This window comes from Haliaeetus leucocephalus, unplaced genomic scaffold, assembly GCF_000737465.1.
Source record: "Haliaeetus leucocephalus isolate CR32 unplaced genomic scaffold, Haliaeetus_leucocephalus-4.0 Scaffold656, whole genome shotgun sequence".
Taxonomy (NCBI): domain Eukaryota; kingdom Metazoa; phylum Chordata; class Aves; order Accipitriformes; family Accipitridae; genus Haliaeetus; species Haliaeetus leucocephalus.
Genome location: NW_010973092.1, coordinates 2,399,471 through 2,422,354, shown reverse-complemented (window position 1 = coordinate 2,422,354; position 22,884 = coordinate 2,399,471). Strand labels below are relative to the sequence as shown.

General features: G+C 41.7%; 1 protein-coding gene across 2 annotated transcripts in view; it reads right to left on the bottom strand.

Annotated features, from left to right (window-relative positions):
- Nucleotides 1-5,532: 5,532 nt before the first annotated feature.
- Nucleotides 5,533-22,884, bottom strand: part of ACSL6 (acyl-CoA synthetase long-chain family member 6) — a 44,073-nt gene continuing 26,721 nt past the window's right edge. The window contains exons 10-21 of one of the 2 annotated variants that reach the window (XM_010578825.1): nt 22,288-22,361; nt 18,693-18,770; nt 16,062-16,196; nt 14,800-14,934; nt 13,137-13,232; nt 12,218-12,290; nt 10,704-10,792; nt 10,008-10,124; nt 9,616-9,759; nt 8,652-8,753; nt 7,919-7,990; nt 5,533-5,673 (exon numbers count right to left, since the gene is read on the bottom strand). In XM_010578825.1, coding sequence (XP_010577127.1) covers nt 5,533-5,673; nt 7,919-7,990; nt 8,652-8,753; nt 9,616-9,759; nt 10,008-10,124; nt 10,704-10,792; nt 12,218-12,290; nt 13,137-13,232; nt 14,800-14,934; nt 16,062-16,196; nt 18,693-18,770; nt 22,288-22,361 — 1,256 coding nt within the window. Of the gene's footprint in view, nt 5,674-7,918; nt 7,991-8,651; nt 8,754-9,615; nt 9,760-10,007; nt 10,125-10,703; nt 10,793-12,217; nt 12,291-13,136; nt 13,233-14,799; nt 14,935-16,061; nt 16,197-18,692; nt 18,771-18,827; nt 18,906-22,287; nt 22,362-22,884 lie in introns of both variants that reach the window. The other variant, XM_010578827.1, reaches the window with a different exon arrangement.

Below are 22,884 nucleotides of genomic sequence, written 5' to 3'. Positions count from 1 at the left end.
TCCCGCCGCCCGCCGTGAGGGGAAGGCTCTCCGCTCCCCCTCCCGCCTCAGCCGCAGCGCTGGGAAGGTGTCGGGCTCTCGCCGCGCTGTGGGGGCTGCCCGCCGACGGATGGCTCCCTGGGGGGAGGCAGAGCGGCTGTAGGGACGGAGGGGAAGGGGGAGAGTTGATTTTCCTTGGGCCCAGACTGCCACCGGGCCCGAGGAGGCTGGAAGATGATGGCGGGCGGGGTGGGGGGGGGGGGGGCCCTTTCCCGGGAAGCGGGGGCCCCCCCCCGGTTTTTGGGGCAAAATTAAAAGTGCATCGTTGTCCGTCAGTAATCCTGCCTGGTCCTGCTCCCCTGCCGCTGGCCTTTGCGGGGGGTGGGTGTACTGGGTGCTGCTGCTCCCTTGCACTGGTTTTGGCTAATAAATGTGCCGACAGATTCGGTTTTCTAGTGCTACATCTTGAAATTGAAACTGTGTGTGTTACATTCCTTTTACTGATCAGACCCTGTGTCTCAGCTTAAGTTTATAGAGCAGAGGAATCTCATTGCTTCGTTAACATGAAAAATTTGAAAGAATTCTCTGGCATTGCTGGATTTCCAAGTGAAGGGAGAGATGCAAGTGCACGCAAAAACTGGAATAGAGACTGAACGCTTTTCAACTTTATTGGTTTAGACACATAGTCTGAAAAAATACTATGCATTCCCAATTGTCAATTCATATTAAACAAGCATAAACACTTGGTTATATTATTATTGATTTAAAATAAAAAAAAAAATGAAACCATTACAGAAAGACTGCTGCATCTTCAGAGAACTTTGCAACAATTTTTTCATAGAAGATTGCTAAAACCAATCTCAGGTTCCAATATTCCTTTGGTCGTTATGTTATCTTATGTATATATATTTTTTTTTTTTTTACAACACATTTTGTATAGGCACGCATTCTGAACGACTTCATACCGATTGTGAGGACAGAGTGCTGGAGTAACAACAGATTTTATAAAAGAGCTTTTATTGTATATCAGTCCACGAGAAAATCTTATGAGCAGTTTTGAGAAATGTGATAATTTAATTCTTTACAAAAGTTTCCATAGATGACTTTTTGATATACATGCTAATATACCAAAACTGAAAAATCTTTAATTACAGTTAAGATTTTTTTTTACACCAATGTATGTTATATTTTAACCCCTTCACCTTCAGTTGAAAATAGAATAGGCAACACCTACGAAAATGCCTCATTTGTTCGCTGCTTGTACTTTGCTAAAATACATAACAAAAAGCTGAAATGAAGTGAAGGGCTTAAAGGGGCTCTAGATGCCTCAGAAAACATTTTATTTTGGAACAATTCCAGGGATCTAAAACTTTTTCCCTCCCAGACTACAAGCATCCAGATTTCTCCTCTGAAAAGCATAGCCTCAGCTTCATCATTTAACAGGAATAAAGGTGGCATAGAAACCACTGAATGTGCAAAGTACTGAAGAATGTTAATTCCAAGAAGAAACAAAGATCTAATTCCGATATCTTTTTTTTTTTCCCACAGACAAAGTGGGAAAAAGTGAGCTAAAGATACAAAAAGTACGCAGATAGAATTGCCTCTAAATAAAATGCTTTTCCAAATTTTCTGTAAGGCATCAAGAGGTCTTTAAGTAATCTGTTACCATGCAAAAATAGTATATTCTTTCCCAGTTTACATTCATCTTGTAGCAGTTTATTTACATATAGATCACCAGTTTGTGCTTTTAACACATGGAAAATAAAAACAAACAAACAAACAAAAAAACCCTCTAAGTTACTTTGTTTCATTCCAGAAGATTAAGTCAGATTATTTTCTGTTATATGCAAGAATTTCATATTCATGGCAAAAATGACGCTGGACTTTACTGATGCTGATATATACTTACTAACAGTGATGACAGGATTGCAAAATAGTACTTTATCAATAAACGACTCACCGTCTCTCTCTCACCTGATGTGCATCAACCATTTTAACCTGCAAATATGCTTTTCAGGACAGAATAATGCTGTGTATTTCTTGCCAACATGGGGTTAAGACTGTCTGGTGTGGTTTCTGCTCACACGTTCGTGTGTCTTTGACCATTTCTGTGGCAGAACTGTGCAACATATTGAGCAAAGAACATACAAAATGTATAACTAAGCAATATTCTCTCCCTGGAAAAATCTATTTTATTCTGGTTTTCTTGTATGAGCACTGGACGCAGTCTTCCAGTGATTTCAGAGGCATAGCACCAGGCCCAGGAAGAACCTCCTGTTTTTAAAATCTCCGAGAATACGGTACCTCAGCCCGCAGCACACCGACTGCAGCGTAAGCCTTCGGGGGAGAGGGTGCAAAACTCCTTCCTCTCACTTGGCTGCTCAAGGCAACCGACACCGAGTAACAGCCCCGTCACAGGCGCCTGACTCCGACCAGCACTGATCCCACCTGCAGTGGCAGACCGGAGCTGTGCTCATTTCAGTGGGCTTGCTGTATTTTTTCATTAGCTGATTGTGGAATGAACCCCCAGATGACAGCGATTAGTTAAAACCCGTCATCCTGAAGCCATCAAGAACAGGGCTCTTTACAGAGAGGGGTAACTTGTGTTGCCATTTATGCAACAGTGCTTGAGTCTCAACTCTTTCAATAAGATGAATATTAGAAATTAATTTTGTAATTAGTTATCTTGAGGAAAAAAAAACAAAACAGGTTATTGGACAGCCCAGGGGATTTTCCCCTGGTGGCCATAAGAAGTATTTCAGTTCAAGAAAGCTCAATCCAAAATAAACGTTCCTGGAATTTGAAGAGAAGCATGTTTGTGCCTAGCTCACGCGTTACGCACATGTTCCTTTCAAGTTTTAATCTCTTACAACATTGCTACGATTGTGGCGAGAGAGAGTGACCTGCAGAGGAAAATCTGATTACGCAAAAAAGTATTAAAGAGAGCTTTCAGTTTATTTGTACAGCTTTTCACAAGTTCTGAAAGTAGTCACGCTTTTGGTGTGACAACACAATTCCTCCCAAATTTTGCATCATCCTCGTGTGGCCAAGTCTGTTTTTTCTTATTTGTTTGGCATTCATATCTTTGGCTCTAGTGCATCTGACATTTTGCATCAAATAGTGAAAGAAGAATACTGATACATTATTCAGCACTATATACTTAAAAATACCAGCCATCTAAGCCATAAATAAACTCATATTGGGATCTTCTATACTTATATAAAGTCAGAGTTTAGTTATCTAGAAAAGTCTAGTAAACTGAAATCATCTTAGAAGAAAAGTAAATTAAATTCATGTGGTAGAAAAAGGTCAGTGGAAAATAGCTTTTCTGTTCTTCTTTAGATGACTAGTTATTTTTTTTTATTTTAAAAGTATGTCGCATTAAAACAGGAAATCATACTGATTCTTCATAGCTTTGAAGCATGCGTATGTAATGACTGTTTTGGCCGATACAAAAAGGAGATGAACTAGACTCCGCAGAGATGAAAATCCTTTGTGACTTGACCTAAAGAGCCAGATTTTATACAGTAATTCCTATCCTCTGTAGACGCGGCAGACACAAATTCCCCAGGGATACTGTTGCTGTGTACATTGATGAAAAATGAATGTACAACACCATCAGATCACAGTAACGGCATTTCTTACTTGCTTTGGACTGATATGAGTCATTGCACTGGAATCAAATGAGGAATCAGGCGCAAAAAGGGATTCAGACAAATACTTGCACATTTGATAAATCACCGTGTTCTTTATATGAGTGATTATGTTAGCTGATACGGTTTCCTTTGTATCATTTTGTTCTGAAATCACTGCAATAAATCAGTCTTCGTGTAACACTAACTCATTAATTCAATTTATTTCATTTTGAAGCATGCAATAGAATTTCAGAGGGAAAATAAGAGATAATTTAGATTAAAAATTTAAACTTTTAGCTTCAAAAGTCTACAGTGGATTCCAGTTTAAGAGAGAAAATAAGTGTGCTTTCACTGTCCTAGCAAAGAAGATCTAGCAGGCACAGCTCCATGCTAGTATGCACAGGTGCAACAAACAGCAGCTATTAAAATACACATATATATTTAGGACCCTGTTTAGCAGAAGGAAGCCACCAACAGTCCAAATATTCAAGTGACTTGACGTTACAGTTTTCTTATTGTTTTGTACCGTGCTTTATATCAGGAGAGAGCTCTAGAGTCTGTTCCTGTTCCACATGGGACTTATCCCCTTTCTAATGGCTGCAGCTGATCGTGAAATCTAAGGTTTCATCCAGACAACTTGCTGTTCATTCCAGAGAGGCCACTGGAAGTGATGACAGTGGGAACTGAGGCTTCCAGACATCTGAACGTAGAAATGTTTTCTTAGCAGGCCTTTCTGCAACCACGTCCAATATTTTACCGTACCATGACACCTTCCAACAGCACTGGCTAACACAGCCTTTCGCCCATCCCTGTGGGCCTTTTGGAGCAGTATTTCTATCTCTTCCACAGCCAGCTGAAGGATGCCCTCCACTGCTGCATCTCAGGCTGGCCTTTCTCCCAAACCAATTTGTTTTGCTAAGCCCCATTCAGAATCGCAGCTTAGACCTTGTGCTCCATTTCCTTAGCACTGTTTTCTGAAAGGGAGTTAGTCCAACTGGACTACGCAGTATTAGCAGCATGTAAAGTAATAAATTAGGGACTGGGAGCATGTGGGTTAACGTGAACTCCCACAGAAAGCCACCACAGAGCCAGCGATGCTTTTGCAACCTTCTCAGTTTGAGCAGTTCAGATGTCCGTGAGTGTACTGTGCTGAAGGAGGCCCTAACGTAAAACCAGCATGCCATGTCTAAACTGAGTTCAGATGAAAAGGAAATAGAGGAAATTCTATCCTACCGCTTCCTAACCTGTTCTTGTAATTTCAAGGAAATGTTAATCCCTTAGATGTAATATAATAATAGGTCTATTAAGTACAAATAGCAGGAGATTCATTCCTGTTTCTATTCTGGTTGTTTGTTAGGTCATTAATGATTAAATTAAATCAATGTAATTTATGTCCTGGAAAATATAAAAACTATCACTTTTATATATAAACCAATATCCAGCTTGAAGTTCCAGATCGGGGAAAATAGACTTTCACCATCAATCACTGATTGTTTGAGGTAGACCACATTATTGAATTATCCACAATTTCAGTTTCTAATGTATTAGGTTATATACAATCAAATATCAACAGACATACCTGAAATTTTCCCTATTTTAATTAGAAATGTTTGTAGTTATTAATAAGTTTCCATAATTTACTTGGTCATAGATTGAAATTTCTGTAAGTTTTGTGGCAATTTAGCATAATCCGTAGTAGTACCCTAGTGTGTACATAGAGTAAAAAATGAATTGTATCAGACCTGATGGAAAAAAGAAGGAAAATTATGGTTAGTGATGAAATCCTAGAACAATGAAAGGCTCAAATGCAAGATTCAGATGCTTATCCATTTCAGCTGTGTCATTCTGGCTCTGTATTTTTGAGTGTTACTCTAATATTGCTATGAAGTCCATTTTTCAGAACATTCTTCCCGTGGTTTCAGATGGAGATGCTTGAATATAGCTCTTCTATTTGTTTTTTGAAGTAATCTCTTAGTTCTGGTCTCTTAGCCTTTAATGTTGGTGTCAACAAACCGTTTTGTACTGAGAACATATCAGAGTGAATGTAAATGGCTTTGACCTAAAATAAAAAAGGGATATATTTATAGCAAAAATTACAGGCATCACACTCAGTAAGTGTAACTTCTTAAGCCAGCCTTGCTGCGGTTACCTCTGGCTGTGCCTGCAGCCCAGGGGACCCTTCTGCCGGGTCCCCAGGATTTCCCTCACCTGCCCAACTTTTCCAAGGTGACACTAAATCCCTCCACCACCCCTCGCCCCTCCCTGCTCTCCTGCTTGTTTTCCCGTGTCCGCGCTGACCCGACAGCCAGCCAGCGCAGAAGGGAGCTCTCCGAGAGAATGAGCACATAAACCTCTTTTCCGTATGAAACCAAGGCCAAAACACAGCGAGGCAGAGCGCAAGGGACAGTATCACCATATGTGATATTGTAACTGCGGAGTTTCACACGGTTGAAAGACTGTGGACGAGAGTGGAAGGGAGGGAGGGCAGGGAGTCAGGCTAAGAAACATCATCTTAACCAGACGGCAGAAGAAAGTAAGCAGTGCTAATTCAGTCTTGCGAAATTATCATGAAGCTTTGCGGGCACAAAGAGCATACGTGATTATCATCTTTAAGGAAGACTTGATGGTGTTTTACTAGCTAATTAAAATGATATAAAATCATTCAGCCTAGGCAAACAGGATTGTACAAGGCTGCCCTTGTTGGCGGCGGTGTCTCTGAGCACAGCAGGGAGCCTGGCAGCGCAGATGGGAGCGAGCTTTTCCTTCCAGCGCATTTATGGGAATGCTGGTGTGGCAGAAAGCAGAAAACTGCTGCGTGACTGGTCATAGTCCACCGATTTAAGACAAAATTCTCCAGCCATCTGCTGCTTTCGTGATTCCCCAAACCAGACTGGTTTGCGTTTTGTTAGACTGGGAGTTGCAGGAATATAGACTGAGAATCCATTTTTAAATTCCCATTAGATACGTGATTCATTTTTCCCCTGCAAGCGTTGTGGTGCAGTTCCTCCCCCAGTGACATGCTTCACAAGATCAGTGTTTGTGCTATTAACGCTTCCCCCATTTGCTGCACTGACTTTCAGAGCCTGCACCCTGGAAGCTGTTGGTTACAAAAGCCAGAGTTGTCATTTCCAAGCCAGAGGTCCAAGCTCAGGCCTCTGGCACTGCAGACAAGGACAGGGACCATAAAGAGTGGCTCTTCCGTATACAGGGGATCCTATCCCACAAGAACATTAGCCGTAATATCTGGCTCAAAGTTCGGTTTTAAGATTACATATTGCAACAGAGATTGAATTTTGAAGCCCTTTAGTTTTAAAATGTGAAAATTTTTTTCTTAATTTTTAAGAAAGATGGCAAGGCTTTCCTCCCTGCTTTATAGTTTATTAATTGCAAACTGCTTGTAGAATAGATTACTTGAGGATATTTCATACTGTGAAGACTATGGCAGGAGCAAACCAGACTTATTACCACAGACAATTATGTGCATTGCAAACCGTGCTTTATATTGAATTTCATTTTTAAATTCATTTCTTCTTACTATCATTTCATTTGCATATGTAACTGAGAAATGAAGAATAACAAGTTTATGTTTAATGGTGCTTCTGCTGCACTTAGATATGGTGAATTACTCCTTAGAATTACCACCCAGAAACAGTCTAAACAAAAGCAAAAAGGCCCTTGCTAATTATATATAATGATTAAGATGTTCGTTATTTTAACAGAAATAAGCATTTGACATTTTAAAATGCGGTTTGGTTTTTTTTTTTACTGTGTTTTTAATGCTGTTTAATCCATGGTTGATTTCAGATCTCTCCTTCTGAAGTGTTTTTAGCTCTGTTGCAGAAATATTTACACAAGCACCAGAAAAGAATTAGTGCACAGGCTGAAAATAAATAAACCAGCAGTATTTCCTAGGTCAGTTAGAAGAATGGTAATTAGTGACCCAGTTTCTTAACAGTGCTTTCAGTGGCAGAAGCATCAGAGTCCAACAGATACTTATCTTGACCTCTGGTTGTCAGACTGGAGATTATCCATGTCCCTGGATTAGGTTTTTACCTCTGCACCCAAAACTTTCACTACATTTAATTCAAATTTCAAGCATGAGTGGAAGGCAGAATCACAGCGCATGTGTTTTTCAAAGGAACAAGTACAACTTGCCAGCAATAAAGCTCTTTCCGAAAACATTGTGTGCCGCTGCAAGAAGCATATGTAGTAACATAACAAATGCTGACAAATCCCCATACAATACAAAAGGACAAATTGCCTGTCTGACCACACTGAAAAATGTATTAATTGTTTCATTTTACCTGCTCAAAGGAATGAAGTCCACTCTCCTTACCTAACCGTACCATGTCTTCCATTATCGCTTGCTGCAGTTCCTGGGTTAAAACACATAAATTCCTCATGAAATACCAGAGTCAACCTTGCATGCAATGAATGGTGTTGTTCATCAAGAAAACATGTTTCTGAGGAGAGTTTAAGTGCCTTATGGACAGTTAATACATAATTAGCAAATATTCTATTAAAGAAATGTACAAACATTAAACTTAAGTGTGGTGATGTTAACTGTTTCCTCAGTATGAAAAGTCAGGTTATATTTTCAAGCATATATGACATAGGTGTTTGAATTTACAATCCTTCAACCAATTACCAGACTTAGATGCAGAATCATTTCCCACAGACACCCGTGGGATGACTCAGTGGCATCAGTGTTCATCGATGTGATCCAACTCAGTTACTCAGTATTAGAGAGCGTGTGTAAATAAGGCTGGGATCCTTATTCGAGACATCTGAACAAACACAACCTCTCCTACTGCCACACTGTTCTCTGCAGGACAGACCCTTGGTCCCCCCCGTGCCGGCGTTTGCAGAGGTCTGTACCATCAGCCAGCACACATCACTGTATCCAGGTCAACCCTGCTTAATTTTCAGTGAGGAAATAATTCTTGTCACTGAGATCATTAATGATAGACAGCTACTCTAACTAGGTTATGCTACCATGAAAAAATGTCTGTACCGCAGAGAGATAGGAAGACAAACCTTATTTTTACAGAGTTCTGTGTATGTTCCATCAAACCCTCTTTTCTTTGCCCAGCCTGGCATAACTTCGGAATCGGGCACCACAATTCCTACCAGAAAGGCCTGTAGGTGAAGGACAAGGAGAGTTGCAGGCAAAAGCTGAACAACATTCAAGGCCCTACACTGAAGTGAAGATACAAGCTGGTTGGATTTGCTACGTGTTTATGGCTTCTTGTTTAATTATGTCAATAATTTGCTAACATGTCATAGTGAGGTATATTTTGGTGTCTGTTCCTTTTCCTCAGATAAAATGGTTCTCTGTGACTGTTCCTGCATTTGCCAGCAATTTTAACACCTTCAGTTGGGTTTGTGTTCTGCTTGGACATTGATTAAATTAATTACTTTTTTCAGAGGCATAAGCCAGAGCAGAACATAGCCCATATCATTTATACAGATGCAGTTCATGGGCCTGTGAGTCTCAGGCAAACTCCGATGCCAAAGGAAGCCTCATGTTTGTGGCCAATCAGCGTAGAGGGATGAATCGCAATGGTTTCAGAAGCTGTCCATGTTTGTATAAATATGCGAATAACCAGGACAAGATTGGTTAAAATGGGTAGGCAGGAGTCGTGGAGCAGCAGTGGCTCTGCTTTTGTCTGGCTTACAGCAGGCAACAGGCCAAAAGAGAGCTTTAGAGCACTGAAGGGTGACACTGAAACAAATTTAAAGGCTTAAAAAAATTTAAATTAAAAAAAATTAAATGCAAATTTAAAGGCTTCAATTCATTGGCCACAGCATCCTCCAAGCTGCTTAGGGTCCCACCAGCAGGTCAGCTCCTGCGTGGCCAGCAGCCAGCTCCAGAACAGGAGGGAGACATCAGGGCAAAAACATACCGTGATCCACTCACACTTTCCGTGCGTTTATGCCCAGCTCTCTGTCTTCAGTTTACAAAGAACAAAGTAAGATTTTCTGAAAACTTAGTTTTTACCTGCAGGCTGTCTCCATGGACATAGATCTGGGCAACAGGGTCACTGCGTATATAGATATTCTCTATCTTCTCCGGTGCAATGTATTCTCCCTGAGCAAGTTTAAAAATATGCTTTTTCCGATCAATAATTTTAAGAGTCCCATTCTGTTAGGAGAAAGAAATGAGAGTTCTCAGAGAAGTTATTTAACCACAGAGACTCAGTAAGCAGTCTGCTTTTAACAGAGCTCTTTAAACTGCCAGAAAATGCTTCACTGACATATCAAGCTTATTCTGCAAAATATAAACTTAATCCTTTATGAAGATAGATCTGCTTGGAAATTTAAGTTCAGTACTTGAAAATTTACATGGGATAATACAATGACATAAGAACTAAGCATCTGATCAGTACGCACAGGTAACCATTTCCCGATGTCTCCGGTGTGAAGCCAGCCCTCCTGGTCCAGCGCTTCAGTTGTCTTCTCTTCATCTTTCAGATAACCTTTGAACACATTTGGTCCTTTCACACATATCTGCAAAACAGTCAGAGTTGCTGATAAATTATTTTATTATTCTGCTGTAAATACTAACAAGCTGAATAATAATTCATAAAATTGAAATATTTTAAAGGTTGACTTAATGACTGTGCTCCATGAAACTAAAATATATTGTGTTATAAAATACCTATGGATTTGTTTCAAACCAATGGAAATATGAAGTCGGGGTTGCAAAACTGATTTGCTTGAAGTTGATTTGCATTCAGCTTGCAGTTAAAAAAAACAAAGTTATTTCAGTAAGTTTAATTTATGTGCAATATAGAAATAACAGCAATGTAGAAATCACAGCAATTCAGCTCTTCTTAGCTGAACTAATTAATTCCATCTTAGCTGTTAAAGTAATCAGGCATGGCATTAGCTGGAAGTACTGCCACAGCCCCTCTTTAATTAATGCTTTGCTGCTCTACTGCTGAATCGATGTTTTCCTTTCCTGATTGTAATGTGTAACACATCAGCAACCATGCACCTTACAACGGTAAAATGCTTCTATAACTACATAACTACTTAATACAGTGTTAACTAGTGAGAATTTGATATAAAAATGTGATTTGCTACCTCTCCTTCTCCTTTGGAAGCAAAATAATTCAGCTCTTCCACATCCTTCAATCTGATTAAGTTACAGGGCAAAGGGGCTCCTACATGACCTGGAAATCAAAGTTATCAAGTCACTTGTCATCTCTCCTATAAACGATAATTAGCATTTTATTGTTAGTTGCTTGCATAGTAGTAGATACACTGGATGTTCTTGCAGGAGCTGTGTCTGTGTCCAGAAATAATTTCCTCATTTAAGGTTTTGCACTATCAAGACTACATACCCAAACCTCCTGTTTGGATATATATAAACCCTATTTTCAAACATGTCGATATACAGACCAGGTCTCCCTTACCTGTAAGAGACTAAACCCTTTTTTAAGCTTAACTAATTATAAAAGCACACAAAGCTCTGGACCCCCATTGTTTTAATCACCGGAGAATGCCAATCGCAGGGACATTACACCAAACACATTCCCCCCCACCCCTACAGTTTCTCCAGAGGTGAAGCGAGGACAGCGTCTGCTGTAGCCGAGGAGCACTGCTGGAGCACTACGGTGTGCAAAACCGTCCTATTTCCCCCAGAAACAGCCACTAGAAAAGACGGACTGGAAAGAGAGGAGTCCCAGCTCTGTGTCACAGCACTTCGTGGGTTGAGGTCTCATTTAGCAAAGGAGCCAGCTGGAAGCGCGCTGAGGATGAGGATGCGGCATTGGCGGGTGAGCGGCTCTTTGCCCAGTGCTGGCCAGGGCACGGGCAGGGGGCTGGTGGGCAGCGAGCCCCAGGACACACCAGTACCTGCAAGGGACTGGTTTTGGTTTGACGAAAACCAAACAGATGGCCACTTGTGCTGGGAGAAGAAAGCATGTGCTCTTCTCCAGCCACAGAAAATCTGGGTTGGAAAGAAGGAAATGTTTAACTGGCCAGACCCATTAATATCTGATGTCCAGGTTTCCTACAAGTATTCATCATATCATCAAGTATGATACCCATTTCAAAACATTTTTATAAATACTGATTATTTATATTAAGAAGAAATTAAGCTGCAGTACTTGTATGTATTAGCTGAATCTTGCTTAGTGCTAATTTTTAGCTGATTTTGTCAAGATTCAAATGTTTTGAAAGCCTGAAATATATAAAGTATTGAGTAGTGGTGGATCTGTATTTGAAGCCTGAGTTTGCTCACTAAGTACATAAACGTGTTAATCTTTTCTTTGTTCCAGCATTTCATTCTAACAAACACTTAAATTCAGCTCCAGTGCTCTAAAGAGGACTCAGAGCGCCTGGAGTGCAGAGATGAGGGTATCACAAATAACAGCTCAAGGGACAATTCCAAATCTCCCCAGGCAAACATGCCCAACACCTGACCCCTGTATATTTATTCTGGACTAGTAATACTTTCAAGAACATTACATTCACTGAAAATTATTCACATGGTGGTGAATGTTGCATAAACACCCTGTGATGTTACAGTCCAGAATTTTCAAAAGAAATGTGCATTTTTCTTCTTTCTGGAAATGGTGGAAGAAAATCATTACCTGATGTCCAGTCACCTGGAGTTGTAAAGGTGCATCCAGCTGTGCATTCTGTTTGGCCATAACCTTCGTAAACCTGACAAAGAAACAAGTATCTTTAAAAGACCATATATGATTTCACTATCACAGAACAAAAATCTAAGAATTGCCTTCTGTTGCACAGCCCTGTGAACTAATCCTGCCAGCTGCAACATGCAGGCGCACATTTAATGCAGGGACACTTTCCCTGGCTTTCACTGTATACAAAATTTCATTTACATGACTATGAACTACCATCGCAGTGTAGAGCTGAAAATAATAAGACGACAAGTTCAGCAATTAGCTTTTGAGTCAAGAAGTATGTTACTCTCCGAGAGGAATTTATTAGTGGGGAAAAAAGGTATTTTTGTGGGACATTTTGAAAAACACCTTTTAATTTTTTTCCCCACCTAATTTTAGGTTCTTGAATGAGGCCTTTCAGTTGCCCTGGACTTCCTAGTCAAAGAGAAGTAACGCAGTGGAGGACTTAAGTGGGATAAATTGCCATCTCAAGATTATCTTTCTCCATTTATATATAGAATAAACCTTGTGTAACAAAGTTCTTAGCACGTCCACAAGCACATTTAATTGCACATACTCCATTAAGTGCTGAGAGGCGGGTGGGATGAGTCTATGCTTTTTTTGGCAGCTGCCCGCAGCGAAAACAGCTCTTGCCTGCTGCTTCCTTCCCAGGACCACCAGTCGTTCCCACTCCAGCCCCGCGGCTGCGGGCGCAGAGCTCCGGGGACAGCATGGAGCTGGGTCTGCCCCAAGCCCTGCACCTGCTGTTGGATTGATCCTGGTGAAGCTATCCTAAATGCAGTTCTGAGGTCCTAACCCAACTCCTTTCTTAAATGCAGCGTGTTTCCTAGCTAACAGTAAGCGAAGAGCCGCGTGAGCCCACCTGACATCCGAGGGCTGCCCGGAGGAAGCCCAGGACAGTCGGAGACGCGGGGGCAGCACCCGTTACTATCATGCGAACGCATCCACCGAGACTTGCCTGTTTGATAGCAGGAGAAAACAAAAGAAAAGCGTCACAAATTACTACAGACGGCAAAACCAGCAGCGTCCGTGAGTATTGCTTATCCAGAGCTTGCACAAAATGCTCTGTCTAGAATGGATGCAGCCATGCTACGGAACATGAACTGGCTCTGAATCTTTCCTTAGGGATAAAAAGCCAGCTAAATCTTAAAAGCAATAACTGTCCCCCTCGCAGGTAGAAATAGTGCCCCAAGGAAAAAACATTCGAGGTACAGGGGCAGGAGTCCCACATCTCTCGGTGGATGAGCTGCTCAGTCTCGACTCCTGCGGCTGCCTGCGCCCGGGCAGGCTGCAGAGCTGCGGGGAGGCAGCCTTGGCCTGTGGGAAGCACATCTGGCTCTGGGGAACTGTTGGGTAAAAAACAGACTCTTCCCCCCTCCAGTTTTCTTTGCTTATTTGCACCTCATCGATTTTAATGAATTGGCTCCCAAGCCATCCAAAATAATGCTGTCCCTTTTTTAAGGCAGATGACCTTCAAATATTTCTGGAGAGTATTACGTCAATTCCTGTGTCACGCTTTACTTCTTTCCCCCCCCTTCATTTCCTTTTTCTTGTTCTAAAAGTAAAAAGAAAACCCAACACAAAAGAAAACAACTCCTGATTGAGTCTGCCAGTCTCGCCAGATCCTGAATCAATATGCAGCCTGGCTTGCCTCATGTCTGCGCTCCCGTCAGCGTCATGTGAACTCTGCTGTCTTTGCACACTGAGGACAACTAATCCGCAGACGAAAAGTACAGTCAGTTTCTTTAGTTAAAAATAAAGTGGCGTGTCTCCAGATAAGTTATCCAATTAAAAAAATAAAGTAATCAGAGCCTCCTGGAGTAGTACAGAGCCCAAAAAACATGGTTTAAAGCCAATTTAATCTTTTTTTACTGAGATGTGTGGCACACAGCAGGGCATTCTCATTTTTTTCCCCTCTTGTTAAACCATGGTTTACACATGCATTTTTCTCTACACCCTTATTCTCATTTTCCTAGGGAAAAAAGCAGTTTTGAATATGCCCAGTTGAAACTCGACCCTAAATCCAATCATACCTGTAGTGAATTTGCAGAAAACTTTGGAGCAACATCTCTTTGATCAGTTAGTTAGTCTTCTTTTCATGACCACCTTCCTGAATTCCACCCCCACTGGGAGGGGACAGGAGTAGGTTTGGGACATGGGCAGAGCCCGTGGCAGGTGCCCAGTCCCCGCAAGGCAGAGCACCCAAATAATGAAGGAGGTGACAGCAGTGCTGGTATCGGAGACTACGATCCTGCTTCTGGGCAGCTTCACCTGGCAGAGGGCAAGTGCCTCCACATTGCATCACATCCCTCCTTGGTGCTGTGCAGGGGCACAGCTTGTATCCAAGAGCTGCAAAAAATAGGCACTATTCCGCAAATAGGTGATTTCTCAGTGCTGCTGAAGGAGGGATGTGGCAAAAGCCGTCTTAGTCTGCCTTGTGTTTCTCCCTTCCTCCCTGGAAAACTGTCCCTAAGAGAATAGAAATTTTGGCATCTTATGCATGCTGTTTTTCTTGAATCGCTTACCTGTATTTTATTAAAGAAAAGTTTATCCCACAAACTGTCATTTCTAATGATCCCGTTTCGAACTTCAGCCTTTTTCCGTTTTGCAGCAAATTCCAGAATCCAGCGCTTGAGGGATGTATCTGCCTGGCTGAAGATCTGCGGGAGTGCGGGGTGGCAGGCAGCATGGCACCCGAGAGAGAGAAAACATCAACAGCTATTCTTACAATTACAGCTATGCAGTTCTGCCAGTGCCAGGTAGGCTATAGTTACATTAGCAGTACAGTTAAATAAGACTACACTAAGGTTTTGTTAGTGGGGGAAAAAAAAGGAGTGCTTTGTTTAGCGCCATTCACTATTGTATGTGCTGTTCCTTTGGGGAAAAGAGAGAGAGGATGACAGTGCAGGCTTTGACTAGATTTACATGACTGCTATTTCTGTATGACTTGCATGATAAGATTCAGTGAAATCATGCAATCTGAGCAACTAGGAATGAGCAACTTGAATACTAGAGCAAATATCAGCACTGGTTGATGCGGTGGTGGGGGCTGCGTTTACCTAAGCTTAATCAGAGACCAGCATGAACTACACCTCCACAAACAAGAAACCCCCAGTGCCCATCCCTCTAATGAGGCACCAGAACCCCTGATCCAACAGTCCTGACCTTGGGGAAAAATTAAATCAGTAGCTTGTGCTTAAGCTCTTCTTTAGAGGATAAGTCTTCTGAGGAATAAATATTCCCAGCTGGTCAAACAGATTTAACATGATGACCAGACATGCCTGTCTTAAATACCTTTCAAGACCATCTCTTAGTTTTAAAGATTTCTAGATCCAAAAGCCAACCTCACATTTACACTGCCTAAATCCTCATAGTCCTTTTGCAGTTCCTGATTTTCAGCTGTCATTGCCACCAGAAAGAGAGGCTGAAATTCCAAAACTGGTTGAAGGGCACAAAAAGTCCTAGTACATCCAGGTTTGAGTGGTGTTTCTGTGATGAAAAAATCCCTCATCTCTGGAAACGTCACTAGTAACCTCAGTGAGAACAGGGTCAGAAGCTAATAGAGAGGGATTTCATGTTAATGTCTGCAGTCTGTGTAAATCAACGTAATACAGACGTAATACAGACTGGAGCAGCTGTATCAGTTACACAGGGTAAGAATGTGTTTGCAGTAAGGCAGAAAGAGTATAATCTGCTCAGGAAATCTCCATGACTAAGGGAATTCTTTCACTTATGTACTAAAGGGACATAAACTTCATTATTACAAAAAGAGCAAAATTAAACTCACCTTATCATACATTCTGTTTAACAGCCGCGGCACGACAGGGAAGATGGTTGGACGCAATGCTTTCATATCATCAGATAAGAGACGAATATCGCCTTGAAAGAACCCAATTCGCCCTCCATGGCAGTATACTACAGACTGATGGGAAGAAAAAGGAACGCATGTAACCTCTTTGCTTTTAATTCCCATGGCAGAGCATCCCTCCCAAACACAGAAGTGCCTTTCCTGAAATTCTACTCTCAATAAGGCAAAAAAGGGGGTTTAGAAATATGTATAAATGTAAGCACAAATTTTGCACTTAATATAAATCTACAGATAGTTCTGGGCACTTCTCAGAACTGGCAATTCAGCATCCACCAAATTTGCTACTGTTTCTGGAAGAACAAGGAACCAAAGCTTTTAGAATGGATTTCCCTTCATCCCCTGCATACGGGGATGGAGAAGTCCAAGTTATGGCAGATTCTGGATCTGAACTTCTTGTCTGAAGCCCAGACCTACCATAGCAGCTTATAGCATGAGGACCTATTGTCAATAAAGAAATGCATATTAAGAAACATTGTAAAACGTACTGAGCAGCAGCCGATTTTTAGATGTTAATACTTTAGTTTTGTTTAAATACAACAATATAGACTACGTTAGCAATACAGTGCCTGATCCTGTATCCCAGAAATAGAAGCCCATTTCATAGAAGGTGCTTTACTTGTATGGAAACTACAGATCCAGAAGTTTTGTATTTGGAAAGAAAACAGGCCACTTTAATCAGATCAGAATAGAGCTGGATGTGCGGGATCGGGCAGGGCAGGCTGCCTGCGATGAGCCAACTGGCAGCTGAAGCAGCAGCTCTGGTAGTCAGTAACCCTACAGAGAACTAGTCACTAACTCGGTAAAACTGGCATTTTATCACTGGAGAGCATTTGGAGACCAGCATCACTACCCTGCTTTTAGGGTGCAAGCAGGAGAAAGCATCCTCCGCAAAGTGCCCACGATGCTGGGAGCGGAGTCCAGCCTTCCTGAGCCCAGACCAGTACACTCGACTTTTCTGAGCTCTTCAAGGGGTAGATTGAGAACATCAACTCCCTTTGGTGTACCAAAAATTCCTTAAGAGACACCTAAGCCTTTTTGTGCTACTCCTAAAAATCTGTAATACTAACCGGAGTGCTCTCACTGCTCTGTCAACCAGTTAGAGACTGTCTCCATCAGATGAAACCACAGGAATTTTATACATGTGATGTGGGTTTAACAAACATCATACTGCCAAATCTGTGTTTTACACTGCACATGACCATCAATTTAAAAAAAAAAAAAAGGAAAATATAATCAGTGTGCTCACTGGGAATTATAAATAACTACTAGAAATTTTTAGTTTTAAAGAATATGTCTGTAAAATTTTAACTGCAAGTTCCAGGAACTAATAATGTTGGCTAAAACTAGGGAAGTTGACACAGTGCTTGCTGTTCAGAATGCTTTTGAAAAAGACTTTTTAGCTCTTTTGAAAAAATCTTTACATTAATGAGTTTCTTTAGCAGGGAGGATAAACCTGAACACCCTTTGGAGGCCTGCCTCTTTCAATATGGCAACATCCTATGAAATGAGGATATTTCAGTTGTTTCTAATTTTTTTTTTTCTCCCCATCAGATGACTTCTTAATATTTATGTTCTTGTTTGCTGGCAAAACAGATTGCCTGAATAGTGGTGGCATACTGACCAACTTGCCTTACAAGTGAAGAAAGGCTGGGCTGTAATTCTCCGAATCTTTCATGGACTTTCACTCCCAATTTGCAAGATTTTTAACAGGGCAGAATATATTATTTCTGGCACAGATGTTACAAAGAAGTGGGAGGCTTATGTTCAGATGCTTGTCTGACTTAAAAAGTATGCTTTCAGCCCAAAACAGCCCTCCCTGAGAAAGTACAGAGCTGCAACTGAATCCAGATCCAGTCTTCATATATTGGATCAGTTTTTAGTTCGCAGCTTCTCAGGCCAGGAGAACTGATGTGATGCTCTCATCTGACTTGCCTAACACACTGACTGCAGCACAAATTATCACCTGTCTTTTCAGAAAGAGATGTGAAAAGTCAGTTCTGCGGGCTGGCACGAGTTAGCACTTCTATTTGCGATTATTTCCAGGGGACGCTGGTTTCCAGTTAATGCCCACCGTACGCTGCCCTGCCAGGAGGATCACGTGTGTCACACCATGATCTTAGTTTCCTCTTTTTCAGTGTCTGCAAGTTTTTTTGCAGATCTGCTTAATTTATGCAATAAAAGGATTTTAGCTGATGTAGAAAATGGCACAAAATTATTTTTACTCCCATGATACCTGATCCTAGAGTGCTTTGAAAAGCTGCCCCCAAAATTGTGCAGGTAGCAGTTTCTGCTCGTTGATGAAGGGCTGTTTTCCAATCTCAGAGCCACCAGTGTAAGCTGGAGAGCTTGGGAGACTCTCCTGGAATTGCTCTGGACTCAAGGGCCATGTCACCGAGACGAGAGGCCGGGCCCTGGTGTTATGCACGTGGCACTTCTGGAGTACAAGCTTTTTTAGTGCTACAAGATATCACTGGTTATTTAGTATTTTATTCTTTTTTTTTTTTTTTTTGGTGTGGAAAAAGATGATTTCCACTGACACTAGGACCTTACCTGTACCATTCTCTCAAACATGTGTGCTAAAGGCAAATAGGAAATGTGTACATCCTCACAAGTAGGAGACCACTGACTCTGGAAGAAAACACAAGGAGCCCCACGAGGCCTCGTCAGTTCAGGCAGGTTTCTTACCTGTATAACTCTTTCAAACATGTGAGCCAGAGGCAGGAAGGAGATGAGCACATCGTCCTGTCTCGGAAAGATCACTTTCTGCAGGTGAAGGGCATGGGAGACAGAAAGGAAAGAAACACTGACAGGAAGACAACAAGAAAGTCAAAAAACAATAAAAAGAAAAATGGCACCAGAGGAGCAAAAGGGTGAAGATTGTCAAGAGAGGAAGGGAGCAGCGTACGAAGTGAAGCGTTAAGCCACAGCGTCAATGGAGCTCAGTTAGCAGGAGGAGTAAAGAGCACGGAGATGTACACAGAGGGCAATGGAGAGGTCTCTCCATGGCAGAAGGCATATCGTATCCACACAGCTCATGCTGGGAACAGAGGCTTGCCCTGACAGAGAACCCAATTTTTATTCTCTGCTTTCTACCACGAGGTGCTGAGACCACGATTTGCGCTCTCAGCTGTGTGCAGACCTGCAGGAGCCTCCTGGGAGTCAGCGGGGCTCTACAGGCGCATCACTTTTGCACATTGCACAGAGCCCGTCAGAGATGCACGGCATTACTAGAGTCAAAGCTATAGATTTTTTCTTTTCCTTTGGTTAATCATTGATTTGAATCAGAGCATGTTGGAAAAACTAATGATTTTTTTTCAGCTGCAAAAATTAATGAATTCTGTTAGTGCTTCTCATAATTTTAAGTGATTAAAATGTGATTTTAAGGGCATTATCACTGCCCCACAGACAGATGCAGTGGGGAAAAAGAAGGCTGGACAAATTATGCAAAAAATAAAAGTGACCAAAGTCTTCAGTTTGCCAAGGTTTTAATTCTGTCTTGCAGGCTGGAATAAACAAAGGCCCCAAGAGCCTTGCCTGATCCATGCCAAAAGCAGCCTTTCTACCTGCATTTCCAAGGGTAAGGCTTGCCATAATATTACGGATTAGAAAAACTGAAAGCTTGATTACCCAATAACTTGCACCAATGCCAGTGTTTAGTGGAAAATGGGTATAAAAGCTATTAGGTCACCGGATTAGCAGTTTATACCCACTTTGCATTCTCCACTGCTGTGACAGAATCGATAGCCTGTGGCCTGGGATGTGGCAGTAGATGGAAGCACAGGAGTTTCTTCCTCAGGGAATATTTTATTGAAGTTAAATCTGGGCAAGTCAGATTTGGGTATGCCCTCCCAACCATTACCTAGTGAAGTCGAACACAATTGACCACGTGGGTGTTTTCAGCATCCCGTTTCATATTATTTTATGCGTCAGTCTGAATTAAGCCATTAGGGCCTACAGATCTATTTATACATTACTTCAAATTGGCCTCATTTTCTGCAAGCACAGTAATGTAAAACCATTAGCATCACTAGCTATGCTGCTTTCTTTTTTACACTGCTTTAAGTGCCTAGATAATAAATTATTTGGTTTTAAATCGGACCAAAATGATGACATTGAATAGTATTTCACAGTTGTCCAGTTAAACATAAAAATGAAAACAGCTTCTTGGCATTTAAGAACAACCTTATAATAAAGCTCTAGGTTCACTTCAAAAAATGTTCCATTTATAAAAATCAATGAACTAAGCATAACTGGCACAAGAGTATGTAAACAGCAAATCTACAGTACTTCTCAGCTTTAGGTATTTTTATTTTATTAATTTATACTACTTTCAAGTATTTTGCACTTTGCTCGATTTCATTACTGTGGTTAGACAGTGCCCTAATTGCGTGGATCAGCTACAGGCATTTACACTCTCACCAGCAATACTCTGGTGACTGAAGCTATCGAATTTACAACCACTTACACCAGACTTATGTCTCAATCTGATACCTTCGAGACTAACCAAAGAGTCCCATTGCCATCAGTGAACACTAAATCCATTTCTGTGGGCCAGTCCTGGAAGGTGCTAAATTCCCCAAGCTCCCTCTAAATTAGTTCTTTTCCAAAATAAATCACAGAATCACAGAATGGTTTGGGTTGGAAGGGACCTTAAAGATCATATAGTTCCAGCCCCCCTGCCGTGGGCAGGGACACCTTCCACCAGACCACGTTGCTCCAAGCCCCATCCAACCTTGAACACCGCCAGGGATGGGGCATCCACAGCCTCTCTGGGCAGCCTGTCCCAGTCCCTCACCACCCTCACAGGGAAGAACTTCTTCCTTCCATCTAATGTAAATCTACCCTCTTTCAGTTTAAAGCCATTACCCCTTGTCCTATCACTACATGCCCTTGTACAAAGTCCCTCTCTGGCTTTCTTGTAGGTCCCCTTTAGGCACTGGCAGGCTGCTATAAGGACTGCCCAGAGCCGCCTTCTCCAGGCTGAACAACCCCAACTCTCAGCCTGTCTCATAGCAGAGGTGCTCCAGCCCTCTGATCATCTTCGTGGCCCTCCTCTCGCTCCAACAGCTCCATGGCCTTAACGCTCCTGCCCTTTGAAGACATATCTGCGCATCAGCTTTCATTCCTGCATCTCGCTGCCTCTGCACCCAGCGAAAGCTCTGCGCTTGCGAAGCCCGAGGGCTCGCTGCACCAAGCTGCTATATTGGCACTTCGTAACTGCAAATTACCCGAGTCACCACCCTGCAAATACTTGAACACGTGAGCTCAGTGGGATTTCTCCCATCGCGTGTCCAACTTTCTTTACAACAGTGGTCTGGAAACCTCAGAAAGTTCAAAGATTAAGATAATAAGACTGCTGTATTTTCAGCACCAATGATAAGACCAGCAAGGGGTATAAGGTAACAAATTGTCCATCCCATGCGTACATCGCTACTTTATAGAATTGCCTGTTTACTACAAAAAAAGAGGTTCTTTATATTTGTTAAGTACAAGCTGTATAAAATCCTTAGTACGTCATACTAAAGCAATTCTGCTTCCTATATTGTTTCTAAACACAAGTTTACACATTGCATGAAACATATTATACGGGTACTTGGCCAGTACTATGCTTTTTTAAAAATATGTATAACAGCAACTGAGATATACTTTAATATCAATGAAATTAACCATTCTTGTAAAAAATGTGTATGTTTTTATATATGTATACACACACTTTATATGCAGAGAGCTTTCAGATAAATGAGGACATTGTGTGGGCACAATGCGACACAGCACAACTGGACTCTGTGCTCTTTTTCAAGCACGAGTTGCAACTGTACAGGGCTTGTTTGCTCTCCTAGTTCTTCAAAAGGAGTTAATTAATTGATTTACAGGAGCCAGCATTGCTACTCAGAAGCACTTTGGACCCTACAGAGCCAGGGAGCCAGTGCTGAAAAGGGGATTTAATGACCTCCAGGGCTGGAAAGGGGATTTAATGCCCTCCAGGGCTGTAAGCTCAGACTTGCTCCTGTTTCCATGGATTTGGCCCTCCAAGTAAGAGGAATTTCACCTCTTATCTGCAAGAGCGCATTTCCAGCCCATGCAGGGACACAGCTTAACCCCCACACTCTGCACATGGCAACATTTTCTAGATCAGGGTATTCACCTCCGTCACTTTCAAAAAGCCTGAAAAATCAGCAACCACGTTCCCGTGAGTCAGCATAGCACCTTTGGGGTTTCCTGAAAGGAAACAAAGAGTAACTTTAAAAGATGAACCAGTAGGTAATTTCCAAAAGCTTAACAAAAACCAAACCAGGAAATGGTTAAAGTATTAAGTTCTCTTTTTGAATTTTAAAACTTATGTAATTTTTGCAGTCCTTTCTGTGCAGTAACATGCACCAAAAGCACTTACTGCAATACTCAAAATTGAATAAAATGATACTGTAAACACAAATATTTCTGTTGGAGACTCTGAACAACAGTTTCCACCAGAAATAGCCCAACTCCAATTTATGAGAGCACTCAGATGGAGCTGCTTGATGAGCACGGCCATCAGACCTGGCTGGCTGCTCCCAGCCTCTCCAGGCAGGATTTATTTCATACAGATTTTGACTAAGCATGATCTTGAATACCAACAAACCCCATTTAAAAGGCTGGTAGGCTCTTACTTAGCCAGTGCACTGGATAACCTGAACAATGCAGAAAACAGGTAATACATGGTAAAAATTAGGCTACAAGACGACCCTATGAGACTCCAATTAAG